Source organism: Larus michahellis, chromosome 14 (genome assembly GCF_964199755.1).
Source record: "Larus michahellis chromosome 14, bLarMic1.1, whole genome shotgun sequence".
NCBI classification, from domain to species: Eukaryota; Metazoa; Chordata; class Aves; order Charadriiformes; family Laridae; genus Larus; species Larus michahellis.
The window spans coordinates 11,865,833-11,888,107 of record NC_133909.1 but is presented as its reverse complement, the minus strand read 5'-3'; the positions used below and the strand labels follow the sequence as shown (position 1 = coordinate 11,888,107).

General features: G+C 53.9%; 1 protein-coding gene across 8 annotated transcripts in view; it reads right to left on the bottom strand.

The window, feature by feature from the left end:
• Nucleotides 1–22,275, bottom strand: part of SLC39A11 (solute carrier family 39 member 11) — a 98,405-nt gene that overhangs the window by 48,196 nt on the left and 27,934 nt on the right. For all 8 annotated transcript variants that reach the window (XM_074607381.1, XM_074607384.1, XM_074607385.1 and 5 more), the window contains one exon: nt 22,073–22,217. In XM_074607381.1, coding sequence (XP_074463482.1) covers nt 22,073–22,217 — 145 coding nt within the window. The remainder of the gene's footprint in view (nt 1–22,072; nt 22,218–22,275) is intronic.

The following is a 22,275-nucleotide window of genomic DNA, read 5'->3' as shown; positions in this document are numbered from 1 at the left end:
TGGAGACCAGCCCAGCCCCTGGCTCATTCGCTATGGCAGACAAGGAGAAAAAGCTCTGACGAAGCACCAGGCGCCCACAGCGCACCCCTAAGGACCACGAAGCCATCGGCAAACTCATCCCCGCCGCCCCCTTTTTGCTAAAATGGCCCAAAACGGTGACACGTGGCCGCAATATCTACCCTCGCTTGGCCACGAGCCTCCGAGGACAGCGGGGACACGCCACGGTGCCCGGCTCCCGCCGGCGGCAAACGGGAGAAATCTGAGGGAAATAAACACAACAGACGCAGCTTTTCCAAGGGCAGCCCAGAGGGTGGTTCGGATGGACAATTTGAAGAGAAAATTGCCTCTCACACAAATTACGAGTGCATTAGCGGAGGATGAAGGCAGCAACACCAAACCCAGGGAGACAACCCCAGCCTGAGTTTCCCTGTAGTGTCACACACAAGAGCGAGACGACAAACCGCACACAGGTCAAGCGATGTGTTTTGCTTCCAATTGCTGCGGGGAAAGGGGGGGAGGAAAAAAAAAAAGAAGGATAATTACAGTGGAGCGATGATACCAGCTCACACTGTCGGCCACGGCCCGGGAGGGGACTGTGCGGCTGTCACACAAAACGCAGCTCCCAGCTCGAAACCCCGCATCTTGCGCAGGCTGAGGGGGAACAAAACAATAATTACGGCTAAACGCGGACTTGGCTGGAAATCAGGAAAGCCTCAATAGCAAATTGGAGGCGCGATAAGAGCAGAACGAGGGGTGGTTTTTAAAGAATAGCTGACACAATCAGACAAGGGTACTTGCAAGAACGTTGCCAAGACAATTATGTGGCAAATAATTATCTGCGCCACATACATGATTTTAAATCTTGTTCACAAAAAGTCCTCTATATATTCTACTCAATTTATCATTATTGAATTTCTTAGTAAAGCTGCAGGGCAAAGACTCTGCCAAAAGTTTAATTACATATGTGCAGCCTGCTGCATTTTTCATATCCTCTGCAGCCAGCGCTGGAAAAAGATAAATGGCTTTGAGTATGGCTTAAACGGCTGGTGAAATATAAAAACCAACTGGCTCCTTATCAGCACGTGAAATGGCTTTTTATTTTTGATTATTTCTTAATGAAAACTGTTTGCATTAGCCGTGAGCTCAGCTTTATTGCACTCGCCAAGCGGTGCACACACGCAGACAATACGCTATTTATTCTCTGTGCTCTAAAGAACTCCCTCTTTACTGCAGCACTTCAGCTCCTGAATCCAAACCCGAGTCTATGGAGCTCTCTAGCTTTCCACATCTGCTTTACAGCCCTTCCCCTCCTGTCTAATTAGGCCTGGCTTTCCCCGTGCCTCTCTCCTCCTCCAGCTCCCAAACACTTGAAGTCCAATGCGCTCAACCAGGTGCCAAGCCAGGGATGGGGCTACTTAATTCCTCTGTTGGCAAATTCTCTGTGCGAGGAGCCCGTGCAACCCCTCTGACACCCCCCCAAGACCCATTTTGGTCTTAATTCACTGCAAACCTCCCCCTCCAGCCCAGCCCCACGGCATCGGGGTGGGGGGAGATGGGCTGGGGGGGGCTGGAGGGAGCCGGTCCCCCCCCGGCGGGGACACGCTCTCCCGGGCAGCATCCCCGCATCTCCTTCTTCCTCCACGCTCACGGGAATCCCGAGCCTCCCTTGGCTGAAGATGCTGGAAGGAAAATGGTTTACAGCTCCAAAATCCTCCTCCGTCTTGTCCCCATCCATTTCCCCGGGAAATTCCCTCAACAAGGCGCTGCCGAGGAGGGACCCGGAGCCGCCGGTAGCCCAGCAAGGGATCTCTGGGCTCCCACAGCACCACCAGTCCCAGGCCGGGGGCTCCGGGGTTTCCTCCTTCCGATTAAACTCGCGAGGGATGAATTTATAAAAATTCATTTGGAGAAATTTGCCAGCGCCCATCGCTGAAGTGTGGGAGAAGGGAAGGAGAGACAGCGCCAAGCACGGACGCACAACAGACTATCATAGTTAATCTATGATTAATTGCCCCTCGCCGGCGATTTGTAGGAATTGTTCGGTGTTGGCGTGCACGGGAAGAAGGCGAAGGAAGAAAGGCATCGAATACTCTTCTTTCGAAAGCCTCCACCCAGCCACACCGCTGGCTCTCTCCTCTGTTTCTACCGTACCCGTGATGGCTGCACCCCCTAAACGCAGGGGACGCGGAGCAGCTCCGTCAGCCCCGCTGCCAAATTCCTCTTGGCTCCTCCGAGCCCCACGCCACGGACCCCCCGTTACTGCCAGCACCTGCTCGTTCGCAGCTGGAAAGCTGTATTTCGCATTATAGCCGCTGGGTTAAAGCCAGGAGAGCTGAGCAAGCTTGGGCTGAGCCCTCGTCTGGGGCTGGGAAAAAAGAGATTTGCTAAAGAAAATGATAACACACGTAGCTGACATCTCCTCTCAAGGTGCAGAAAATAATTCTCTCCCCTAATGACCGAGATAAATCAAAATTACCTGGAAAATTTCTAAGGTTCCCAAAGGCCTGAGAGTCAATCCAAGCCCCTTACAGGAACGCTAGCCCGGACTGCGAGCGTGACGCTATTAACATCTCTCTCTCCGCAAATCCACGCCCTTTCCCCGCTCTGCTTCTCTCCATAAACCCTGGATGCCCCATTAACTTCAAGCAGATGTAACGAACGCTCTGTGGCAGTTGGGCTGCATCCCTCCGCCATCCCCGCGGCACACGGGTCCCATCAGTCCTTCCACTCTGCAAAATCCACCCTGGGCTCCCCCTCTCCCTGCACCGCGGCGTCGCTGCTCACCCCCGGTGCCCATGGCCGCAGCCAGGCACCAGAAACATCTCCACGGGTCTGCAGAGACCCTGGCAGGGGGGCAGAGGGAGAGCCACCCCAGTACGGAGCATCCCTCCTCCGTCTGAAGGACAGAGAAGGCAGATGGTGCTGCCCGCGGGAGGCAGCCAGCACCATTCCCCAGCATGGACTGGTGTGGACTCTTCTCCCCAGCCTCTCGTTTTCCTTCATTAAGCATGGCTAACAGGTCGCGGGAGGCGATTCTGCCCCTCTACTCCGCTCTCGTGAGGCTCCAGCTGGAGTTCTGTACCCAGCTTTGGAGTCCCCAACAGCAGAAGGACACGGAGCTGTTGGAGCGGGGCCAGAGGAGGCCCCGGAGATGCTGGGAGGGCTGGAGCCCCTCTGCTGTGGGGACAGGCTGAGAGAGCTGGGGGGGTTCAGCCTGGAGAAGAGAAGGCTCCGGGGAGACCTTCCAGCCCCTTCCAGTCCCTAAAGGGGCTCCAGGAAAGCTGGGGAGGGACTCTGGATCAGGGAGGGGAGTCATAGGACAAGGGGGGAGGGTTTTACACTGAAAGAGGGGAGATTTAGATGAGATCTCAGGAAGAAATTCCTGGCTGTGAGGGCAGTCAGCCCCTGGCCCAGGGTGCCCAGAGAAGCTGTGGCTGCCCCATCCCTGGAGGGGTTCAAGGCCAGGTTGGCCGGGGCTTGGAGCAACCTGGGCTGGTGGGAGGTGTCCCTGCCCAGGGCAGGGGGTGCCACTGGGTGGCCTTTAAGGTCCCTTCCAACTCTAACCATTCTATGATCCTATGATTTTTGACCATGAGGAAACCCCAGAAGAGAAACTGCATCAAAATCGGCAGCCAAAGCCCTCGGGATGCGGAGACAGACACACGCGCGCTCCCAGCGCAGCACCCACGCATTGCTCCACATTACAACAGCACGCTCTGTCTTCTGAGGACACCACCCTTGTCTGTCTTCCTCCTCTTTTTCTTTTTTTCAAAGGCTCTTTTCCAGGGTTACTGGCAGCACCTGGCTCTGAAGCCATCAATCCAATAGCTCTCCCCGGCACTGAGTGCCCATCCCACGGATGCTGTGGAAGCGATTCCTCGCACAGGCTGGCAGCGGGTGATGGGAGCTCGTCCTCCTCCGAAACTTCTCCACCTCCTCCTTTTCCTCGTCCTCCTCATGCCACCGCAGCAGGAATTTCAGGGAGCACAGAAGGGCCTCGATGCTTAAGAGCAGACGGGTGTTAGCGAGCATCTGCTCCCTGCCACCGCACAGGCATGCTGCTCTTCTCCTACACCTCCGTAAAAGCTTTTAATTACTGCGAGTAATTAAGCACAGCACCTCTTATGGGATAACTGCTCTCCCCTTTGCAGACAGGTACGGGGAGAGGCAGCGAGTGCCGCGGGCTCCGAGCCAGGAGGGAGCCCCAGGTCGCACGTCTCTGCTCCGATCGGGGCTGACAGAGGAGCTGGAAATAAAACTGCCAAGGAAAAAGATTCTCTTTTAAGGAATGAGTCTCCAAAGCAGGGAAAATCCCGTTCCTGGAAAGTCTGCACGCAGAGAACAAAGCTGCTGAACAAGCAGCTCCTCGCAGTTGTGCAACTATGGTCGAAATAAGGGTGTTTTTTAAAAAAATTGCATTTATTTACCGGTAGCACAAGCTGGGTCTGCTCGAGCAGAGGGGCACGGGCTGCCCCGGCTCCGGGTGCCCAAGCAGAGCCCGGTGCTACCAACCCCGCCACCGCGCCGGGTGTCGTGGTGGGGACGGGAGCGGGACAGCCCTGACACCCATTTGCACATTGCGGTGCCTGCAACCCCAGCCTGCTGGCATGATCTCACCCCTCCAGCCCCCCGTATACATAACAAATTCATTTTCCAATGTTTCTGGCAGATAAAAGAGGTCCCTGCATCTGCTCAGGCTTTCAGCGAGGAAGATAAATAGAGTGTCATGACTCACTATCTATTAGGCGCCTTCATTTATCCAAGCGTGCACAGGAGCTTTCATAAAAGGTTGTTTAATTCAGCATGACTGACTACCACTTGCTCTCAGACACACGATTATTGCCGGGATCCGTCTGAAGTTTGGAGCCAGGAGGACGCTGGAGCGCGCCAGCCCGCCCTGCGCCGGCACCAGCCCCACCGCGTCCCTCCTCCACCCCACTGCCAAAGCGCAGCGGCTACCGAGCAAAGGGGAGCCCGATACCCAAACCCCAGCTCAAACATCACGCCAGTAACAACCCACTATCCAAACCCCAGCTCAAACATCACACCGGTAACAACCCAGCCTAAAAAGAGACCCTCCAGTGCTCCGCCGGCACCCAGGGCACCCCCTTCTTGCTCCCAGCTATTGCTCCAGAGCGTCCTTGTTGGTGCCACACCACTTCAGCTGCCTTCCCAGTCGCCCCCCCACTTTTCAAGCACCACCTTTGTCCCTCCGAACCTTGATCCTAATGCACAGACTTCTCCCCCGCCGCCCCAGCGATCTGTCGTCGAGGCTGGTGTGAAATTACTGCTCCAGCCCCCTGTGTGCCATCGTCGCTCCCCAGCAGCCTGAGAAATCCCGCGCAGGCAGACGCGCAGCGCACGCATCCTTCTCGCTGCCCCGCTTTACCTCCCGCCGCCAGTGATCCTTCAACCTGCCAGGTAATTCCTGCATCTGGGAAAACTGCTGTCAGCCCCGAGAGCTGCCGGCCCACCTTTGGGGTGCACTTTTCTATGGGAAAATGAATCCATAATGCAGAGGGAAAAGCGCTGGAGAAACGCAATAAAGGGAAGGAACAGCACGGGTCGGCCAAAGTTGGCCCGGACAAACCAACACTCTGGAATTCTCAGTTGGATGCGCTTAACCATCACCTCATTCCTCCAGAGCCGCAGGGATGCGCTCACACAGCCACCAAACCCCCGCTGACAGCGGTGCCGATGCCACGGCAGCCTCTCCCATGGGGACACTGGGGACAACAGTGGCGGCACAGGCTGTGAAGCGGGGTTTGATGGAGGAGGGTCCCTCCCCGCACCCATGAGCGAGGGGGGGACACTCGGGAGGGAGATCATTGCACCGGCAACCACCGAACCCCACCGCCGCACGCTCCTGCCCCAGGAATCATTGGGAAATCTCCCCGGGAATGCATGGGACCGCGCGGTGAACAGTGCCACTTCCCGGTGAAGGACCAAACCCGCGTGACAAAGGGGACAGGGCATCAGCCAAGCACGTGGTGGCCACCCACAGTAACGACAAGGCCAAGGCGCTGCTCACCCCACGGGCAAGACAGATCTAACGTCAGAGGACAGAAGGGATGCCAAAAGCCTCACCGCTCGAGGTTTGCGCTGTCTAAAGATTAATTTCTTGGGCAAGAAGAACTGCACGATGTTAAATGGAATTACATGCACCAGGTCCTGTTAAGCAAACTAATTCACACTAACTTCCAAGAGCTCTTTAAAGAGTTCCCAGCAGATAAAGTGCAGCACCGAATCAAGTTACGCTGAAATTTTACCCATTTGAGTTAATTTAATCACTCCATTTCAGAGGGCTGAGCTACGTTGGGATCTCTGATCCCTGGCAGGGAACAGCTTCCGATCCGCGCAAGATCAGATGCAGCGAATCTCCGAAGGCAGGAAAAAAGAAATAATTTCGTTACCTGCTTAAAAAGAAACCAGGAATTTTTATCAGGAGCTATGAAGGGACCAGGCAGCCGTCCTGCACCGGCCGCAGACGATAATCCTGCGGCGATATCAGTACGAACGCGACCGCGCCGTTGGCATCCCAGAGAGCACAACAGACCAGCGGGCATCGCCGCTTGCTTTTTCCCACACCGTCTGCTTACGGCACTTTCCAGACACCAAACTACGGATAAGCAGGATGAGCTGCTCCCTTCCTGCTCTCCATCAATTCTCTTATTCTTCCACTCCAGCACAACCAGTATTCAAAGTCACCTGGGTCCTCTTCTGTTCCGAAACGACGCGGTGGCTTCGGCTGGAGAAGTTCTCTTTGCAAATTAATTCAAATTGTTTGAAAATAAAAATCAACGAAGAAACGCATTCGTGCCCAGAGGTTTCACTAGAGGTGGAAGCGGCACAGTGGCGTGGCGCCCATAACGACCGGGTCAGAGGCAGGAATGACCCTGTTCCAAACCTGACGCTTCTCCGAGCGGCATCTTTCCCGAATTATCGCCTTCCTCGTGCGGATGAGGGGCAGGGGACAGTTTGGAGAAATTATAAAGCAACAACTCACCAAACGCAGGGGTGCGGGGGCCCCCTGCAGCCTCTGCAACGGTCTGAGCGAGACCCCCTGGAAGGGACGGGGACACCGGGGGGCTCTCACCCTCCCTCACCCGCTCCATGCCGTGGGGTGCGGTACCCAGGGACCCTCCTTGGCTGTGCGGGCATCTCGGGGGGCTTCACTGCCAGCCCCGGCTGAGCAGTTTTGGGGGGCTCTGGTGCTGCGGGCGCCATCCTCCCCGCCTCTGCCGGCTGCTCCGCGGGGGGATTTGCGGACCCGACCTCCTCTCGGCCCCAACCCCTCAAGCTGCGGAATCACGCACCAAGCCCGGGCTGCCCCCAGGCTCGATGGGATGCCCGCCGGGTGGAGGCATCCCATGCCAGGACCCGGTTCCCTCCCTCGCAGGGACACGCAGGGGCCGGGGGGATTCTCCCCTTGAAGCTGAACAGCTTTTAGCCCAACACCCCAATTTACAAACTGAGGGTACCGCGATGACACCCCCCCCACCGACCTGGATCTACCAGTGCTAAAGGAATAATTACAGGTGGCACCAGATACCACCCTTTACGCCAGATGTTTCCCCGGCGCGCGCCAGCTCCTCGCAAGCCAGTTCCTGGAGAGAGTTTCCCAAGTCGCAGGTGGCATTGGCTTCACACGTGCTCTGGAATAAACCCACATCTGCAGGGACACATCTGGGGTTCCCAGCCTTAAAGCCGCCCCCCAAGCCGCAGCCCGGCGCGAGGGAAAGGCACCGATCCCTCCTCAGCCGTCGCTGCCGGGCAGAGCGAACGCTCGCTGGGGAAAAAAAGGGGCTACTCTCATAGCCTGAAAAATAAAGCGAACAAATAATCGATTTCTGAGGAAAATAAATAAAGCGCTCCTTTGTTCTCAGCAGCTCAGCCCTCGGACTTAAAAAAAAAAAAAAAAAAAAAAATCAATCCTGATTCCCCCCGAAGGGATAAGCGGGTTGGATTTTTGCCCTCTCTCCTGGCAAAACCGAACCGTCAGGCTGCTTTCAGGAGCACGATCCATCATCGCCCGCCCGCGCCACGGAGACAGGTGGGTTTCGGAGTGTGACATCCTGGTGGCATTGCAGACACGCAAGCTACCCCCTTAATCCACAGAAACAAAAACCAGCAGAAAACCAGTATTTTTTGCAAATAAAGCAGTTTTCAAACAGATTGCGGGATGGAAAGGGACGGGGCAGCACTGCCACGGCTGGCGTGGGGCTCGGGTGGTGGGACCCCCGCGGGTCTTGTTCCTCCCACGGGACCTCGCTGCCGGCGCATCCATCCCCTCCTGAATCCCCCGGTGATGCCGGCACAGGGGGGACAGATCCCAACGGCACCTACGGGCACGCTCCCGCCCCAACGGCCGGTCCACAACCAAGGGATGCTCATTAGCCGGTGTGTAACGAGCGCCCGGGAAGGAGAGCAGGAGATTTCACTCCTCCCACTCCAGCAGGGCAATGCCCAAGGGGAAGAACACTGATTTGAACCGAGCCCTGTCAGAAGACGCCTTCCCACGTTAATGAAAGGACCTCAGTCTTTTTCTTCTGCGTGACAGCATTATCCAGCCTACTATTAAATTTTTAATTTTCCTATTTTAGGTAGTCCTTAGGGTAAAACCAGCAAAGCAAAACCGGGGCTCAACCCGCAGCGTCGTATTGTGAAACGGAGGATTCATCAACAGCCTCAGCTGCAAGATGAGACTCCTCGCTTGGGGTCTGGGCTTTTTTCCTTCAATAAATTCTGATTTATGGATCTGGGATGAACATCTCAGAAACAAAAACTCCTGTCTGTAGCAGAGGGTTTAAGTAGAAACGGGCTGCATGGCTGCAGCCGTCGGCTCAAGGGGCTGAGGATGCACCGGGATTCTCCTGCGCTCGCCCCGAGCCCTGCGGCACAGATGTGTCAGTTTTCCAGGGGTTTGAGCACATCTGTCCCCGCAGAGGGTTATCACACAGCCCTGGCCCCGCAGAGCACGAAGCCGTGCCCATCATCACCCTCACCACTGATCAGCCTGGAGCTCGCTGCCCTCGGAGGGGCCGGGGCAGAGGGGATGCTCCGAAAGGTCTCTGGTCCTTCAAAATTTAGAGGATCCATGGGATCCCGGGGGCTGTTCCCCACTCGCACGGAGACCTGGAGCTGGGGGAGGCCAGCAAATACCTCTTAAAAATCAATTTCAAAAAAAGGGATCTGAACCACCACCGGTGTTTATGACGGGAAGGAGCTGGGTTCTTTTTTTTTTTTTCTTTTTCTCCTTTGAATCCAAAGCGAATCGATCTCCCTCAGCCCGGGGTGGGAAGACGGGGATGACTCAGCCGGCAGAACGGCGCTAAGCTCTCCTTCCTCCACCGCGGCGCGGGAATTCAGCTGGGAAACACATACACACACATGTGAAAAAAAAAAAAAAAGAAAAAAAAAGCCATTTCTTAAATTTTCCTCTAGTATTTCAATAAAGGATTACTTTAAACAGGCTTTTCACAGAAAAGCTCTCAGCGCTAAGCCTCCCAGATGACTCCTGTTTCCAGTGAGGGTGTTCCTGAACCCTACACGAGTGGTACCACGACGCCTACGACACACGGAGACGGTGCTGGGGCCGGTCCTGCTCTCCCCAAAGACCAGCCCCAGAACCCAACCAAAAAACTGACTCAGTGCAGAAAATGGTGGATTTTTCCAGGGCTCCCTGCACCTTCCCAGGCACGGCTGACACCCCCGAACCTGGCACAGCTCCTCCGAAGCTCATGAAATGTTAAGGGTCAAGTGCGTCGGCCGCCTCACCACGCTCCGGGAGAGCTGTCGGGGTCCACCTGGAAAAGGATGCGCAACTCCAAAATAAAACATTATCCTACCAATTGCATCCTCCTGGGATGGGACGCCGGGGGACAGACGCCATTTGCACACCGGAGAGAGAGACTCCGGGGCAGAAAGAGCCTAACAAATATTTAAGTGATTATTTTTAAATCTGAGCATCGCTTGCGGATGCTATAAAGTCCCGCCACTCGCTTGCGGGGAAAGCACCGCGCCGCAGCCCGAGCCCCTCATAGAAAGAGGGGAGCAGCCCGTTGGCGGTAAAATAAATAAATAAACGAGCACCATTTTAATTATACGTAATTGGGAATTCAGTGCTATTTCATACTGACTTTAAGGCGGTTCGCACCATCTGCTGCCGCAGATACATCTCAGGGCTTTGAAGAGAATCGAGTCTCGGCTTCGGTTCCTCTCTCCAGATGCCCCCGAGGCCGGAGCGATGGTGGAGCCGCGTGTGGCGGGGAGGGCATCACCCACCCCGGCAGAGCAAAACCGGGGCCCGGGGTGAGCACTCTGCCGGTATTAGAGACACACAGATGGCAATGAATATGCCCGAGCTTTAGGACTTGCAGATAACACCGTTTAAAAAAAAAAAAAAAAAAAAAAAAAAATAGAGACGTAGTTTAAGCTTACAACAAATACAGAAGAGAAACCGCCAACTCTTTAAAAAGGAAAAACAAAAGACTGCGGAGCTCCTAAGACGACGAGCGCTACACCCTGCTGCCGCCTCCGTCCCTGCAGCGGCTGCGGTGCCTTCGCAGCCAGCAGCGGGTCCTGCCGGGCTGCCATTAGTCCCCCCCAGCCCCACTCCAGGCCCCGGTGATGGGGACGTTCGGGGAGGGGGGCGCGTTCTCGTCACCCCTCCCTCGCAGGCAGCTGCCAGCTTTGGCTCCTGCTCTGGGTGCTGGGGCTGTTCCAGCCCCACCAACCCTCCCCGCTTCCACAGCCTACTGAAAAATAAGAGAGAAAAAAACCCAATTTGAGATTTCCTGCTCATATGCTGCGGCCGTGCTGCATCCAAACCCGGATGAAGTAACTCCCGGAGCAGCCGCCGAAGGGGATGCTGAGCCTGCAGGACACACGGCTTCTCCGGATCCTGCTGGAGCCGGGAACAGCCTATTTCTGTGCCGAGCAGCCGAGGAAAGAAAAAAAAAAAACAACCACGAGCCCAACAACCACCCACCCAGCCAGGCTGAATGCTGCCCGCCCCCCGTTTCGGGATGAAATAAAGCCCTCGTTAACCGCAGCCCACGGAGCGGGACGCAGCGCGAGGGACAGGTTGTCTCAGCGGCTAATCCATTACACGGGCTCAGCTTGAAACCAGAAGTCACTCCAGTCCAGCCGTGCCTACGTGAAAAAGCAGAAAGACACTCTCTAATTGCGGTTATTTATCCGGCACCTCTCCGGGGGGGCGGTGGGGGTCACGCAGCCCGGGATCGCGGGTGTGCAGACCTGCCCCAGCCCGGGTGAGGGTCTCCCGTCCTGCCCCGCATCCCTCTCCCCACGTCCCAGGCACAAAGCACGTTTTCAAGCCGGTCCCCTGGGCATCGCTAAACGGCTTTGGGATGCAGCAGGCAGCAGCAGGCAGACTGGAGGCAGGGCAGCTGCTTCAAAGCTATTCTCCCTTTCAAGGAAACCGGCAGATGAAGGCAGGGGGGATGCTCTGCTGTTTGGGTTCCCTCCTCGGGAACGGCACCAGCGGGAGCTCCCTCTCTTTAGATGCTGAAAAGTTCAAATTAGAGGCACTGCAGAAGTCCAGGCACCGACAAAGCTTCAATCGCAGCCTCTGTCTTATCAGGCAGCAGGGACCCGGCGCAAGGCAGGAGCGGCTGGAGCGCAGCCCTCATTACCTCTGCCCCTCGCAGAGCTTTTTGCTTCAAATATGTAAAACTCACCCTGTAACTGCACGGCATCTCCCATTCCAGCCCCGGGTGCTGCCTCTCCAGCCGGCCTGGCCAGGGGGGGTCCCCAGTGCTGTCCCCCAGGGAGTGGTTTGAACCCATGGTCACCCCAGTGCCGGGAGCGATGGACCAGTTCCCGGTGCCCCTGGGTCTCCTGGTGGCCCCGGGTGGTGGGGGGCGGCACAGGGACGGGATCGGGGTACGCTGGGGGAAATGCAGCCTGGGTGGGTTGAAGAGGCCACCAACCCCTGCACATCACCCACCGCCCCGGGCAGCATCGCCTTTCCTGGAGCTGGGCAGAAACCAGCTGCTGAAAAGCACCCCGGGATTTTTATGGTAAAAAACACGATTTGGAAAGACCCTAATATTTCATTTCTGCGTCAGACACCCTCCGTGGCTCGACACCACCATCACACGTGGCCGTGGGCAGGAGCCGTCCTCCCGCATCCCACGGGGACCAGGGTGGAGGGGACACCCATGGGCTCGGTGTCACCTCCGAGCTGGTCCCATGGCACACCACAGTGTCTCCCTCCCGCCCAGCCGTCCCCTCGGGAGCCCGGTGGGATGCGCATCTGCTGAAAAGAACACAGAAAATACGGCTACTGCTGAAGTCACCCCGATGGCACCGACACCTGAGTGTCGGTGAGTTGGGGGCTGACCTCTTCTCCCTGGTGACAAGTGATAGGACGAGGGGAAACGGGTTCAAGTTACGTCAGGGGAGGTTTAGATTAGATATTAGGAGACATTTTTTCACTGAAAGGGTTATTAAACATTGGAATAGGCTGCCCAGGGAGGTGGTGGATTCACCATCTCTGGAGGTGTTTAAAAAAAGGGTAGATGGGGCACTGAGGGACATGGTTTAGAAGTGGCTCTTGTCAGGGTAGGCTAAAGGTTGGACTTGATGATCTTAAAGGTCCCTTCCAACCTCAACAATTCTATGATTCTATGACACCCGGCAGGGCAGAAGGTGACGGTGGCGCCGCAGCAGCTCCCGGTTGTGCATAACACGGTCAACAGCAGAGGGTTTTACAAAATAGTATCCAAAATATTATCCATTATTTCAGATGACCAAGCCTTGGCACCTCTCTAAGTGCCTTTGTCCAAGGAGCAGCTGGGTCCCACAGCACCCACCCAGCACCCACCAGCCCCGCGCTGCTTTAAAGAGCAATTATAATGCAAACCCACCAGCCCCGCTGATTTAAAGAGCAATTATAGCATAAACGCGGCTTTTATCCGCACAATCAATACTCCTATCTGTGAAAGCTTCCTGGCGGGGGGGGGGGAGAGGAAATAAAACATTGATTTTAAGTGAAAAGGCATATTCCATCATCCTGTGCCATATACCACGTGGAAAAGGATAAAAGAGAGGCCTGGACGTGAACAACTGTCTCAGGACACAGTCAACTGCAATGAAAATGTGTTGAAATCAGATGGGAAAGAGAAATCACCAGCACAAATCACATCAGAACCAGTGATTAGGGAAAAAGAACCTGTTACCTTCAGAAAGAAAAAAATATAAACTGGAGGCAAACTGGTGGGCAAGAGCAGCCTCCTCCAGCGCGGGAAACCTCGCCAAGAGCTCCCATCCACAACCCACCAGCCCCAAATCAGAAACAAGATCAAAATCTTAATTAATCCATCTTTTGGGGGCACAGGGCTCAGCTCCACGAAGGCATTCGAGCACCCCCCAGCCCCAGCGGGGACACGGGGTGCCAGCCCACCGGGCTCTTGCCACCTCTCAGCAGCTCAGGAGCCATTTGCGCAGCCCCGCGAAGACAGAAAGCCCCCGCGCAAGCGCATTTTAGGCAATAAAAACGGGGTTCGTGGTGTTCCCCCGTGCCCCTCCTTGCACCCAGAGAACAGCTGCGGTTTTGCTCAGGGCCGACGCAGAGCAGAAGCAGAGTCAGGATGCTCCCAGCACCCCCCAGCCACCGCCACGCACCAGGCAACCATTAAAAATCCCAAAGCAGCACAGGCTTTTACCTAAACAGATCCCTTGATGGCCACACTGCGGAGAAGAGAACAAGGCACCCGAAGGCATGACCAGAACCCCACAGCAAAATTACCACATATATATATACACACATATAGAGAGAGACATATATATATAGACATACATATAGAGAGACATGTATCTATAAAAACATATACAGACACATATAGACATATATATAGACATATATATAAAAAAACATATCTATAAAAACATCTATACACATATATATACACATACATATATCTATATATTCACATATATAGCCACATATATGTACACATATATATGTATAGACGTATATATGTCTATCTGCATAAGCCTATATGTATATAGACTTATATATGTATATACGTCTCCATGATATGTTTAAAGTGGCCTGGGACCAGGCCAGCGCCCTCCCCTCGCTGCGTGGGCATCGTCCCACTGCCCGGCCCCTCCGTTGCAAACCCCATCACAGACGCCTTTACACGCTCGGAGCCACAGTCAGCCCCCGACGACGCGCCTGGGCTACGGCTTTTTATACACTTTGTTATCCTTAAAAATGTTTGTTTAGTTTGAATGTGGGGAATAGCCCTTTTTTGTTGTTGTTGTTTGTTTGCTTGCTTTTTTTGTTTAATGCAGTTTATTGCCTCTCCTTCGAAGCAATGATGTTGGCCTCCCTACACTTCATGGTACGTGCCCTGGCATCACTCCTCGGCTAATAGTGCTGCCGTAATGCAGAGCGACTGCTACAGCTCCCGATTTTCATTTCCCTCCTCCAAAGCATCCTTAGGGTGACTAAAAATTATTCCCATCCCTGTTCAACTAAAGAACCATAGCTAGAAAATAAATTAATTACTGCGCTTATTGAATGAAGCCAAAACATCATCCCCTCCAGAGGCAACGATACTGATTGTTAGTTCAGTTTAATAAACCTTGAAATTTAAGGTTTTCCTGAATACGGCTGCGGCGGAGTGGTGGTTCTCCCAACCATCACTTGTGCTAATTCCCTCCCAGCCTGGAACTGGGCTGAGACAGGATTTCAGCCCCCAGCCAGCTCCCGAGCCGCGGGACAAACCGCTCTGGGAAGACACAGGGTTTGATGTGACACACGCATCTCGGGAGATGCTCCTCGGGGGACGTTTTAATGCCCTATTACCTTGCTAAGTCAGGAGAGTTATTACCAGAGGACTAATTACAGCACCAGCGCCTGGCCCCGCGCACGCTTGTCCCCTGCAGCATCGCTGCCACCGAGCCGCCCGCACCGACCGGCTGAGGATGGGAACGACCGAGCAACCTATTTGATACAGCTGCAGAATTAAAAAGGCTTAACAGATTGTCAGGTGTAGCCAGGAAATTAAAGCTCTTGATAATATTGCATAGAGTTAACGAGGCTCACTTTGGGAAATGACTCCTCTGATTAACGGCCGTAAGCGCCACAGAACGCCTCTCTGCGGCTTCCACGCTTGCCCGTAGAGCCGATTTCGGAGCGTGGCTCCTAACCAGCACGTCACTCGACAGACTTTAATAAGCCTCACAGATTAATGAATCGCCCTGAAATAAAAGGCGCGCGGAGCGGAGCAGCGAGCGCACGTAGCACGGTGCTGCCCGTGTCCCCGTCACCCGCGGTCCGGGCGTGCAGGTGGTGGTGCCGGTGAGAAGGTCTCCCAAGGAGCTGCCCCTCCTGCACCACCACCCATGAAGACACTTGCTCATCTGCCACCGACCACTTCAGATGAGGAACCCTGCCGTCTTCACAGACCTACCCAGCCCTCTTTGCTCGCTAACTCCATTTTTACAAGCAAAAGACAGGGCCGGACCCTACAGCAGACAGCAAAGAAAGCCACGTCCTCGTGCTGTTAAATCTGCGCCCGTGTTGGCACAGGCGGGATAAGAGGCTTACAGGAAAAGCCACTTCAAAGGCAAAAAGCCCTCTCAGGTGGCGTCTGTCCCCTTCTGCGCCCCAACAGAGCATCCTCCTCGGCAGCTCCTGCAGGGCACAGCTCAGTCCCCCGCCATGCCACCAGCGCCGCTGTGCGCCGAAGCCCCAGCGAGATAACCTTGTGTTGGTCTCCACCACTCGCACCATCTCCCGTGGAAAGCTCCAATGCCACCCGCAGGCCCCACTGAAGGGTCCCCGTCTTGCAAGGCTGTCGCTCTCCTGCAACTCTAATAGTTGACCAGAATTAAACGGAGAAGCCCGTAGCGAGGCTAAGCCCTTCTGGCCACATTTCATTTGGGAGGACACCAGATGAAGCCCAAGAAAGGAGGACGCGTTAACAAGAAGCTACAAAAGACAACACTTGCAAAGGACAGCAGGAAGCGGTACGAGACGCCAACAGCACATTTCATAGGCGCAGATGTCATCTGACGAGAGGGACGGGTGGTTCCTCTCGGCCCAGCGCTTCTCCCCGACCAGGCGGTTGTGAAAGCAGCAAGTGTGGAGGCAGCGCATGCCTCTACGGGCGGATAAAGCAGCTGCTTGCGCCTGACAGCAGCTCTCACGCTCATTACAGCGCTGCTCAACCAAGAACAAAGCAAAGGACAAAGCAACCAAATGTTATGCCAGGCTTATCCCGAGGAGCTGCTCCTCAAGTGCCCCCAACCTCTGACAGCCTTCCAACTCCAGACTTCTCTTCAAAGGGTCCGACAACCTTCCAACTCAAGAATTCTCCTCTTTGAAGGGTCCAACAACCTTCCAACTCAAGATTTCTCCTCCTCCTCAAAGGGCAGTGGAACTCTCTAAAGACCTACCACTAACTCCAGAGTATCTCGGGAAAAAAAAACCCAAACCATCACCCAAGGAATTTGGAAACTATTTTGCCTGTACTGCTGCAGCCTGGTTCTCCTCCTCCTCCTCCTCCTCCCTATTAGCAATAACGTAAGCACCACGATGTGTGAAAACAGGCTCTGCTCCCCCGGCAAGGTGGAAATGAGCAACAGCAAACAGATGGGATCTGCAACATGAAGATCCCCATCTCCAGAGCCCTTGGAGGTGGAGAAGGGCAGTCCTGACATGGCACGGGTCACCCAGAGCCAGGGCTCTCTCCCAGTAGGTCACAAATTGATGCTTCCTTTGGGATCAGGCTCTTTGGAGTTGGAAATCCTGATGACCTACACCCAGAGCAATCTGCTGAACTGGGTGGTTTATTTACTGCAGGCTGCGATACGTGTAGGAGTGCAGAACTGGGTCCTCTGCAAACATATCCAAGCCATTTCTACATGCATCTCGGAAAGCAGAACAAAAGACGACGCTGACGCCCAGTGACAATGCCGACCAAGAGCAAAGAACAAACCACCAGGCTGCATTTAGCCCCGTAAAGTCAAAATTCCTAACCCAAGGAGCAAGGCTGCAACCAGAACAACAGGGGTACAGACCTACGTGTGAAGAAGGCATTTCATCAGTTTATGAGGGATTATGGGCTCTGATTTTATTTATTTTTTTGAAGCTCTGCGTATATAAATTCACGTTTAGTCACGCCTATAAAACCCAGCCACGGAACCCAGCCTGACAAGGATGGTCAATAACCATTTGAAACGCTCCAGAAAGGAGCATTAGGATGTTTTCAAATCAATACAGACGTTGCCAGAGGCATTCATCATCGAGGCTGGCTATTAAAACTCAAAATGAATTGATGCCTTTTGAAAGCGGCAGTTTTCCAGACCGAGCACAGTGTGAACGTGTCAACGCTATTACAAATACAGTTGGAACCGTCTAAAACGGGTGAACATCCCATTTTGCAGAAGGAGCCGCGCGTTGTATAAGTTGCGATGACTTAATGAACCTTTCGGTCGCACATGCGAGGCTCTGGCTGAATATTAAGCCAATGAATCACGACGGGTTTCGTGGCTGGAGAGGCTTTATACATCATCCCCCCTTCCCGGCCCCTGCTTCTGCTCAGGGAAGAAGGGAACAGGGAGAAAATTTACCGGGTAAGCATCAGGAAACCACTCCTGCTCTTGTGATGGGAACTGGCCATTTCTCTGGAGGAGTTTTCCCCTTGGCACGAGGGGACAGACACAGGTCGGAGCAGCCTGAAAAGCCGGGCTGAAGCCGGACTTCCTGAAACCAGCCAGAACCCCAGCAGTAACGGAAGAAAAAGTCAATTTTTCTGGCTGCAAGGACCCAACCAGAGACAGAGGCAAACCGTACCCACGTGCTGCCTGAAGCACCAGCACCAACCCCACAGCCCAGCTCAGGCTCTCCCGTCGCGTGGGTCCCTAAGGGGTTTCGCCTCCTCTTTTATCTCCCCCGCTCCCTTCCTCCCTTTTATCAGGGTTTACTCCCTCATTACGGGACTTGAGCTGCCTGGGCACTGATGAAAGAGACGCTCCATGAGCAGGGTCTGCTCCCTCTGCTGTGCAAGGCCACTCCAGCCGCCCCGGTACGCGAGCACTTCCTTTGAAGGGGAAAAATACAGCAAAAATGGAAAAAAAAAATTACAGCCTTGGGAAGGAGGTAGGGAATTGGAGGGGAGGCTGGGTGATGCTGCCGCAACGGGCCCAGCGGGTCTCGGGCAGCGCAGCAGGATGGACCCACGTCGGGGCTGGCGCTGGTGGTCCCCCAGCCCACCCATCTCCCCGCTCCAGGGCTTCCCCCCACCGGAACGCCGCCGGAGCCTCTGCAGCTGGTTTGATGCAATTTAAGACAAAGCAATACAAATTCTATGCAATCAGGTTTCTCTACGATGGCCCCAAAACCTCACGGCTCATTTAAGTAACAAGTTTAATGAAATTTCATTTCTTAAGTACACTATTTCAAACACCAGTGTCTTTTTTTCCAATTACTAAACCCATCTGGATTCCCTTACTGAACATCCACGCAGAAACACCACGGTCCCACTTCCTAAATCGCGCCCCACCAAAAGTCAATCGAGGCATTAAAACCAATGCTGATTCCCCTTAATAATATTAGTGACTTAACGGCAGCGGCTGCACAATGCCAGAAGCGGATCACATCCCCTCGGCACAGACGTCCGCGTGTCTGGGATGGACGACGAGCGAGCAGAGATGCTGCTGGTGAGACGGGTACTTCAGCAGACGTTTATTTGTGGCGTGGGTTAGCAGCCAGCTCGGAGACTCTTAACTCCCCGGGGCCGCAGCTTTCCCAACCACGGAGGATGCTCCCAGCTGAGCACCAAAGCGATATTTGGTATTTCACTCCGGACGCTTTACAGCCACGTTGCTGTGAACTCACTCCTCTGCCCCGGCGCGCCTGGACAGCACGTCCTTGGACACGAGATCTTCCACAAGACGGTAGCGAGGACGTTAAAGCGAGAGCGGAGGTGGCTGCTGGGGAACATCGTTCCCCTCCCACTCCGCTCCGTAATCTGATTTGGAGCGATGTGAATCATTCGGCACCAGGACACGATAAAGAATCAACATGCCTCGCTGTTAAATATACAGTTTGCAGGAGCATGAGTCACCGCTCGGGTTTCAAGGTGCGATGCTGTATGTAAATCCTTTCTGAGAACTACCCAAGAACACTGCGCACGTCGCCGCGATTTAAGGGGTCAGCCCTGGCCTCCCAGTCCCGCAGTGACCCTGCCAAAACTATTTCCCCTGGATTTAATGCCAAGGGACTCGAGCATTAAAGCTGCCCTAAGCCCTGGGGAGGGGGTCTGGGGAGCAGGGCACCCCCCGTGGCAGGGAGGGCGCAGTCACCGGGTCCCTGCACGGCACCCGAGGGATGAACAAACCCTCCTCGGCTTTATCCCAATCCGATCCAAGGGAGGCAGAGAAATACAGGTTCCATCCCCTGCCTACCCAGATATAGTAAAGACAAAGCTGGCTTCTCTTTCCTTTGTAGTAATTAAAGCCTAGTGATTATCGCACTCGTCAAACCCCGAGTCTAGACACAGCTTTTTCACTGCAATTCATACGGAATCCGCCCAGGCTGCGTTTCGCACGGATGTGTGTGCCTTACTCCACGCATCCACGAGGCAGCCAGTGTTAGCAACTCCCGGGAAAATCTCCTTTCGATCCAGCATGGATGCCCACGATGGCCCAGCTGCCACGGGCTGGGGGGGTCCGGGGGAGAAGGGGAGCGGAGGAGAGATGCAGAGGGAAAGGGGGGCTCTCCTGGACCTGTCCAGGTGGCACCCTGCATCCTCACTCCCAGCCAACAACTGGCAAATGGTGGGAAACCGAGGGATTTGGGATGATGGGGAAGAACGGAGGTACCCAAACACGTTGCTGACTGGGAGAAAAAGCAGAACGAGAATTCTTTTCTCCCAACAGATAAAGGGAATTTAAGGGTTTTCCCCCATTGCCCCATCCTTAGGGACCACTCTCGGGCAGCCGATCGGGGCACGTGTCACAGCAGCTTCTCACAGCTGCATGGACACACATCCCTTGGGTTCCCTCCTCGCTCTACAGACCATCCAGCTGTTCAGATTTGGATGTTCATTTCCAGCAGAAACATCGAGAACAGGGTTAGGAGGAGCTGTGGGCCAAGGAGCAGGGGGTTAAAGAGGGAAAGCCAAAATTCATTTCCTCCATCTCCCTTCCTACCGCTCTAACCCAACCTTCTCGCTTGCCGAGTGCGGCTCCCGAGGATGCCACCACCCCAGCGTGACCGACGGCCGCTTCTGCTCCCAGCATCGCACGCAGCCACCTCAAATACGCATTTCCATCTCCACCAGCGAAGCCCTCAGACACGCAGGGCCCCGGGGAGCCGCATGTTTACCCCATCTCCAGCCAGCTCTCCTTCTCCCCACCATCCCCAACCAGTAAAGCCAACTGCAAAATGAGGCAGCGGTGTGCTTTGGGATTTTTGGGTTTTGTTTCTGTTTTCAGAGCTTTAGCGATTTTAAAACACGTAAATATGAAGGAAGGGTCAATGATTCAACAGTGATTAGGTCTGAAATATTCCACTTAGTACCCGTTAGGCTTTGAAAACACCCGTTACGTTCCCAGCGCGTTCCCCAGAGCGCAGCCAAGCAGGACCCAGAGCTGGGGAAAGCTGCTGACTTGGAAGGCTTGAGGTACCTTGTGAAAATACCGAGTTCATTTCAGTAAGCAGAAAAAAAAAAAAAAAGGAAATAGCAAGAGACAATAAAGGAATTAATGTATTGTAGATGCTTAATACCATTCCCCCAGAGAGAGGAAAAACAACGAAATCTAATGGAAATTTTCTATTCTCAAAACCATTTGCAGTGTTATTGTTTGCAACTAAGAGAAGATGAAAACATAAAACCTCGGCAGTTTAAGTTTCTGAAAATTGTAGGGCTGCCTGCTTTCTTTTCTTGAAGAACAAAATTCCACACCTGGGATTTAAAGTTTCCACCTTACAAAAATATCCAAAACCTTGCAGGAGCCGTAGAGCCTGCTGGGCTAGGGCTTCAAGCTTGCGCTTGCCCCAGGAGCTGAGAGACATCCAGGACCCAAAGCCCATTGAGTCTAGCACAAAACTTCCTTCCTTCCCTTTGGAAAAATCTACGCTGGTAATTCAAGTCCTGAAAAATCCTGTGGATTTAAAAGACTTCATGAAACGTGCAATTAAGCAATGCAGTTAAATAACGGAGCCCGATTTAAGAGGCTAGGACTATTCTTTGCAAAAAGAAGGCTCATTTCTTCATCTCAATCTGCTCCCAGTTGTACTCATGATATTGTAAACCACTATTTGAGTTTCTCTCCAACAAAGAAATAGCAGAGGAGCAAAAAGATTAATTCACTAAATTACATTTTCTTTGTCTACTGAAAAGCCACTGTTAAGTAGAGGAAAAGAAAATCGTGTTGCCTCGGAGGAAGGCCGTATCCCCAGGCAGGCGGGTGCGAGGGTGGCCACCACCCGTCCCACACACTCACCCGGGACCTGGGGAAACCCGATGAGGTTCCACCACCTTGACCAAAAAGTTCCTTCTTTAAAATCTATTTAAGGAGGAAATAGCTGCCAGCAAGACATTTCCTTCCACACTTTGGCAGCTACAATTCTATTAACCTCCAAAATAAGGAGTGACAACGTGACTGCCAGTCCTGGTCTATAATTAGGGAGGGCCACCGAGGGTCAGTGTCGCGGGGCACCTTCAACGTGGCGTAACTTGGCAAGGGTAGGGCTAGGGCAAGCTGCGCCCACGCTGAAAATAAACTTATCTCAAGCTAAGCTGATGATTTCATTTCCCTGGTGAATGAGATATCTAATTATCAATAATTCATAGGCACAGACAGACGTGCAAGTGGTTTTGAGAACTGAAGTAGAAACAGAAGTAATGATTCTCGGAAGAAGAGCCAGCAGAGAGACAGATCCAGAGAGGGAAGAGAAGGTGCACTTTGCATGCACACGTCAAAACCAATCTAATTTCAATCACATACGTGACAGTCTAGGTGCCAGTTTAAGGGGGGTATTTCCCCCGACCACTCTGCGGTTGGTATATGACAGGATGCTTGCCTGGATGGAGCCCAGCTCTACCTATCCGGATGGACAACTCGCTCTCGTAGTCCAGGTGATGGGCAGGTTCGTGCTCATATTTTTCTTTCACCGCTCGTTGGTCGCAGCTCAAGGCAAACGCTGCGTGGGGAGGTCCGCTGAAACCCTGCGAGGCAAGAGAGAAATGTAAGGCTTTTTCCCACATTTCCCCACCAGCCTTCTCC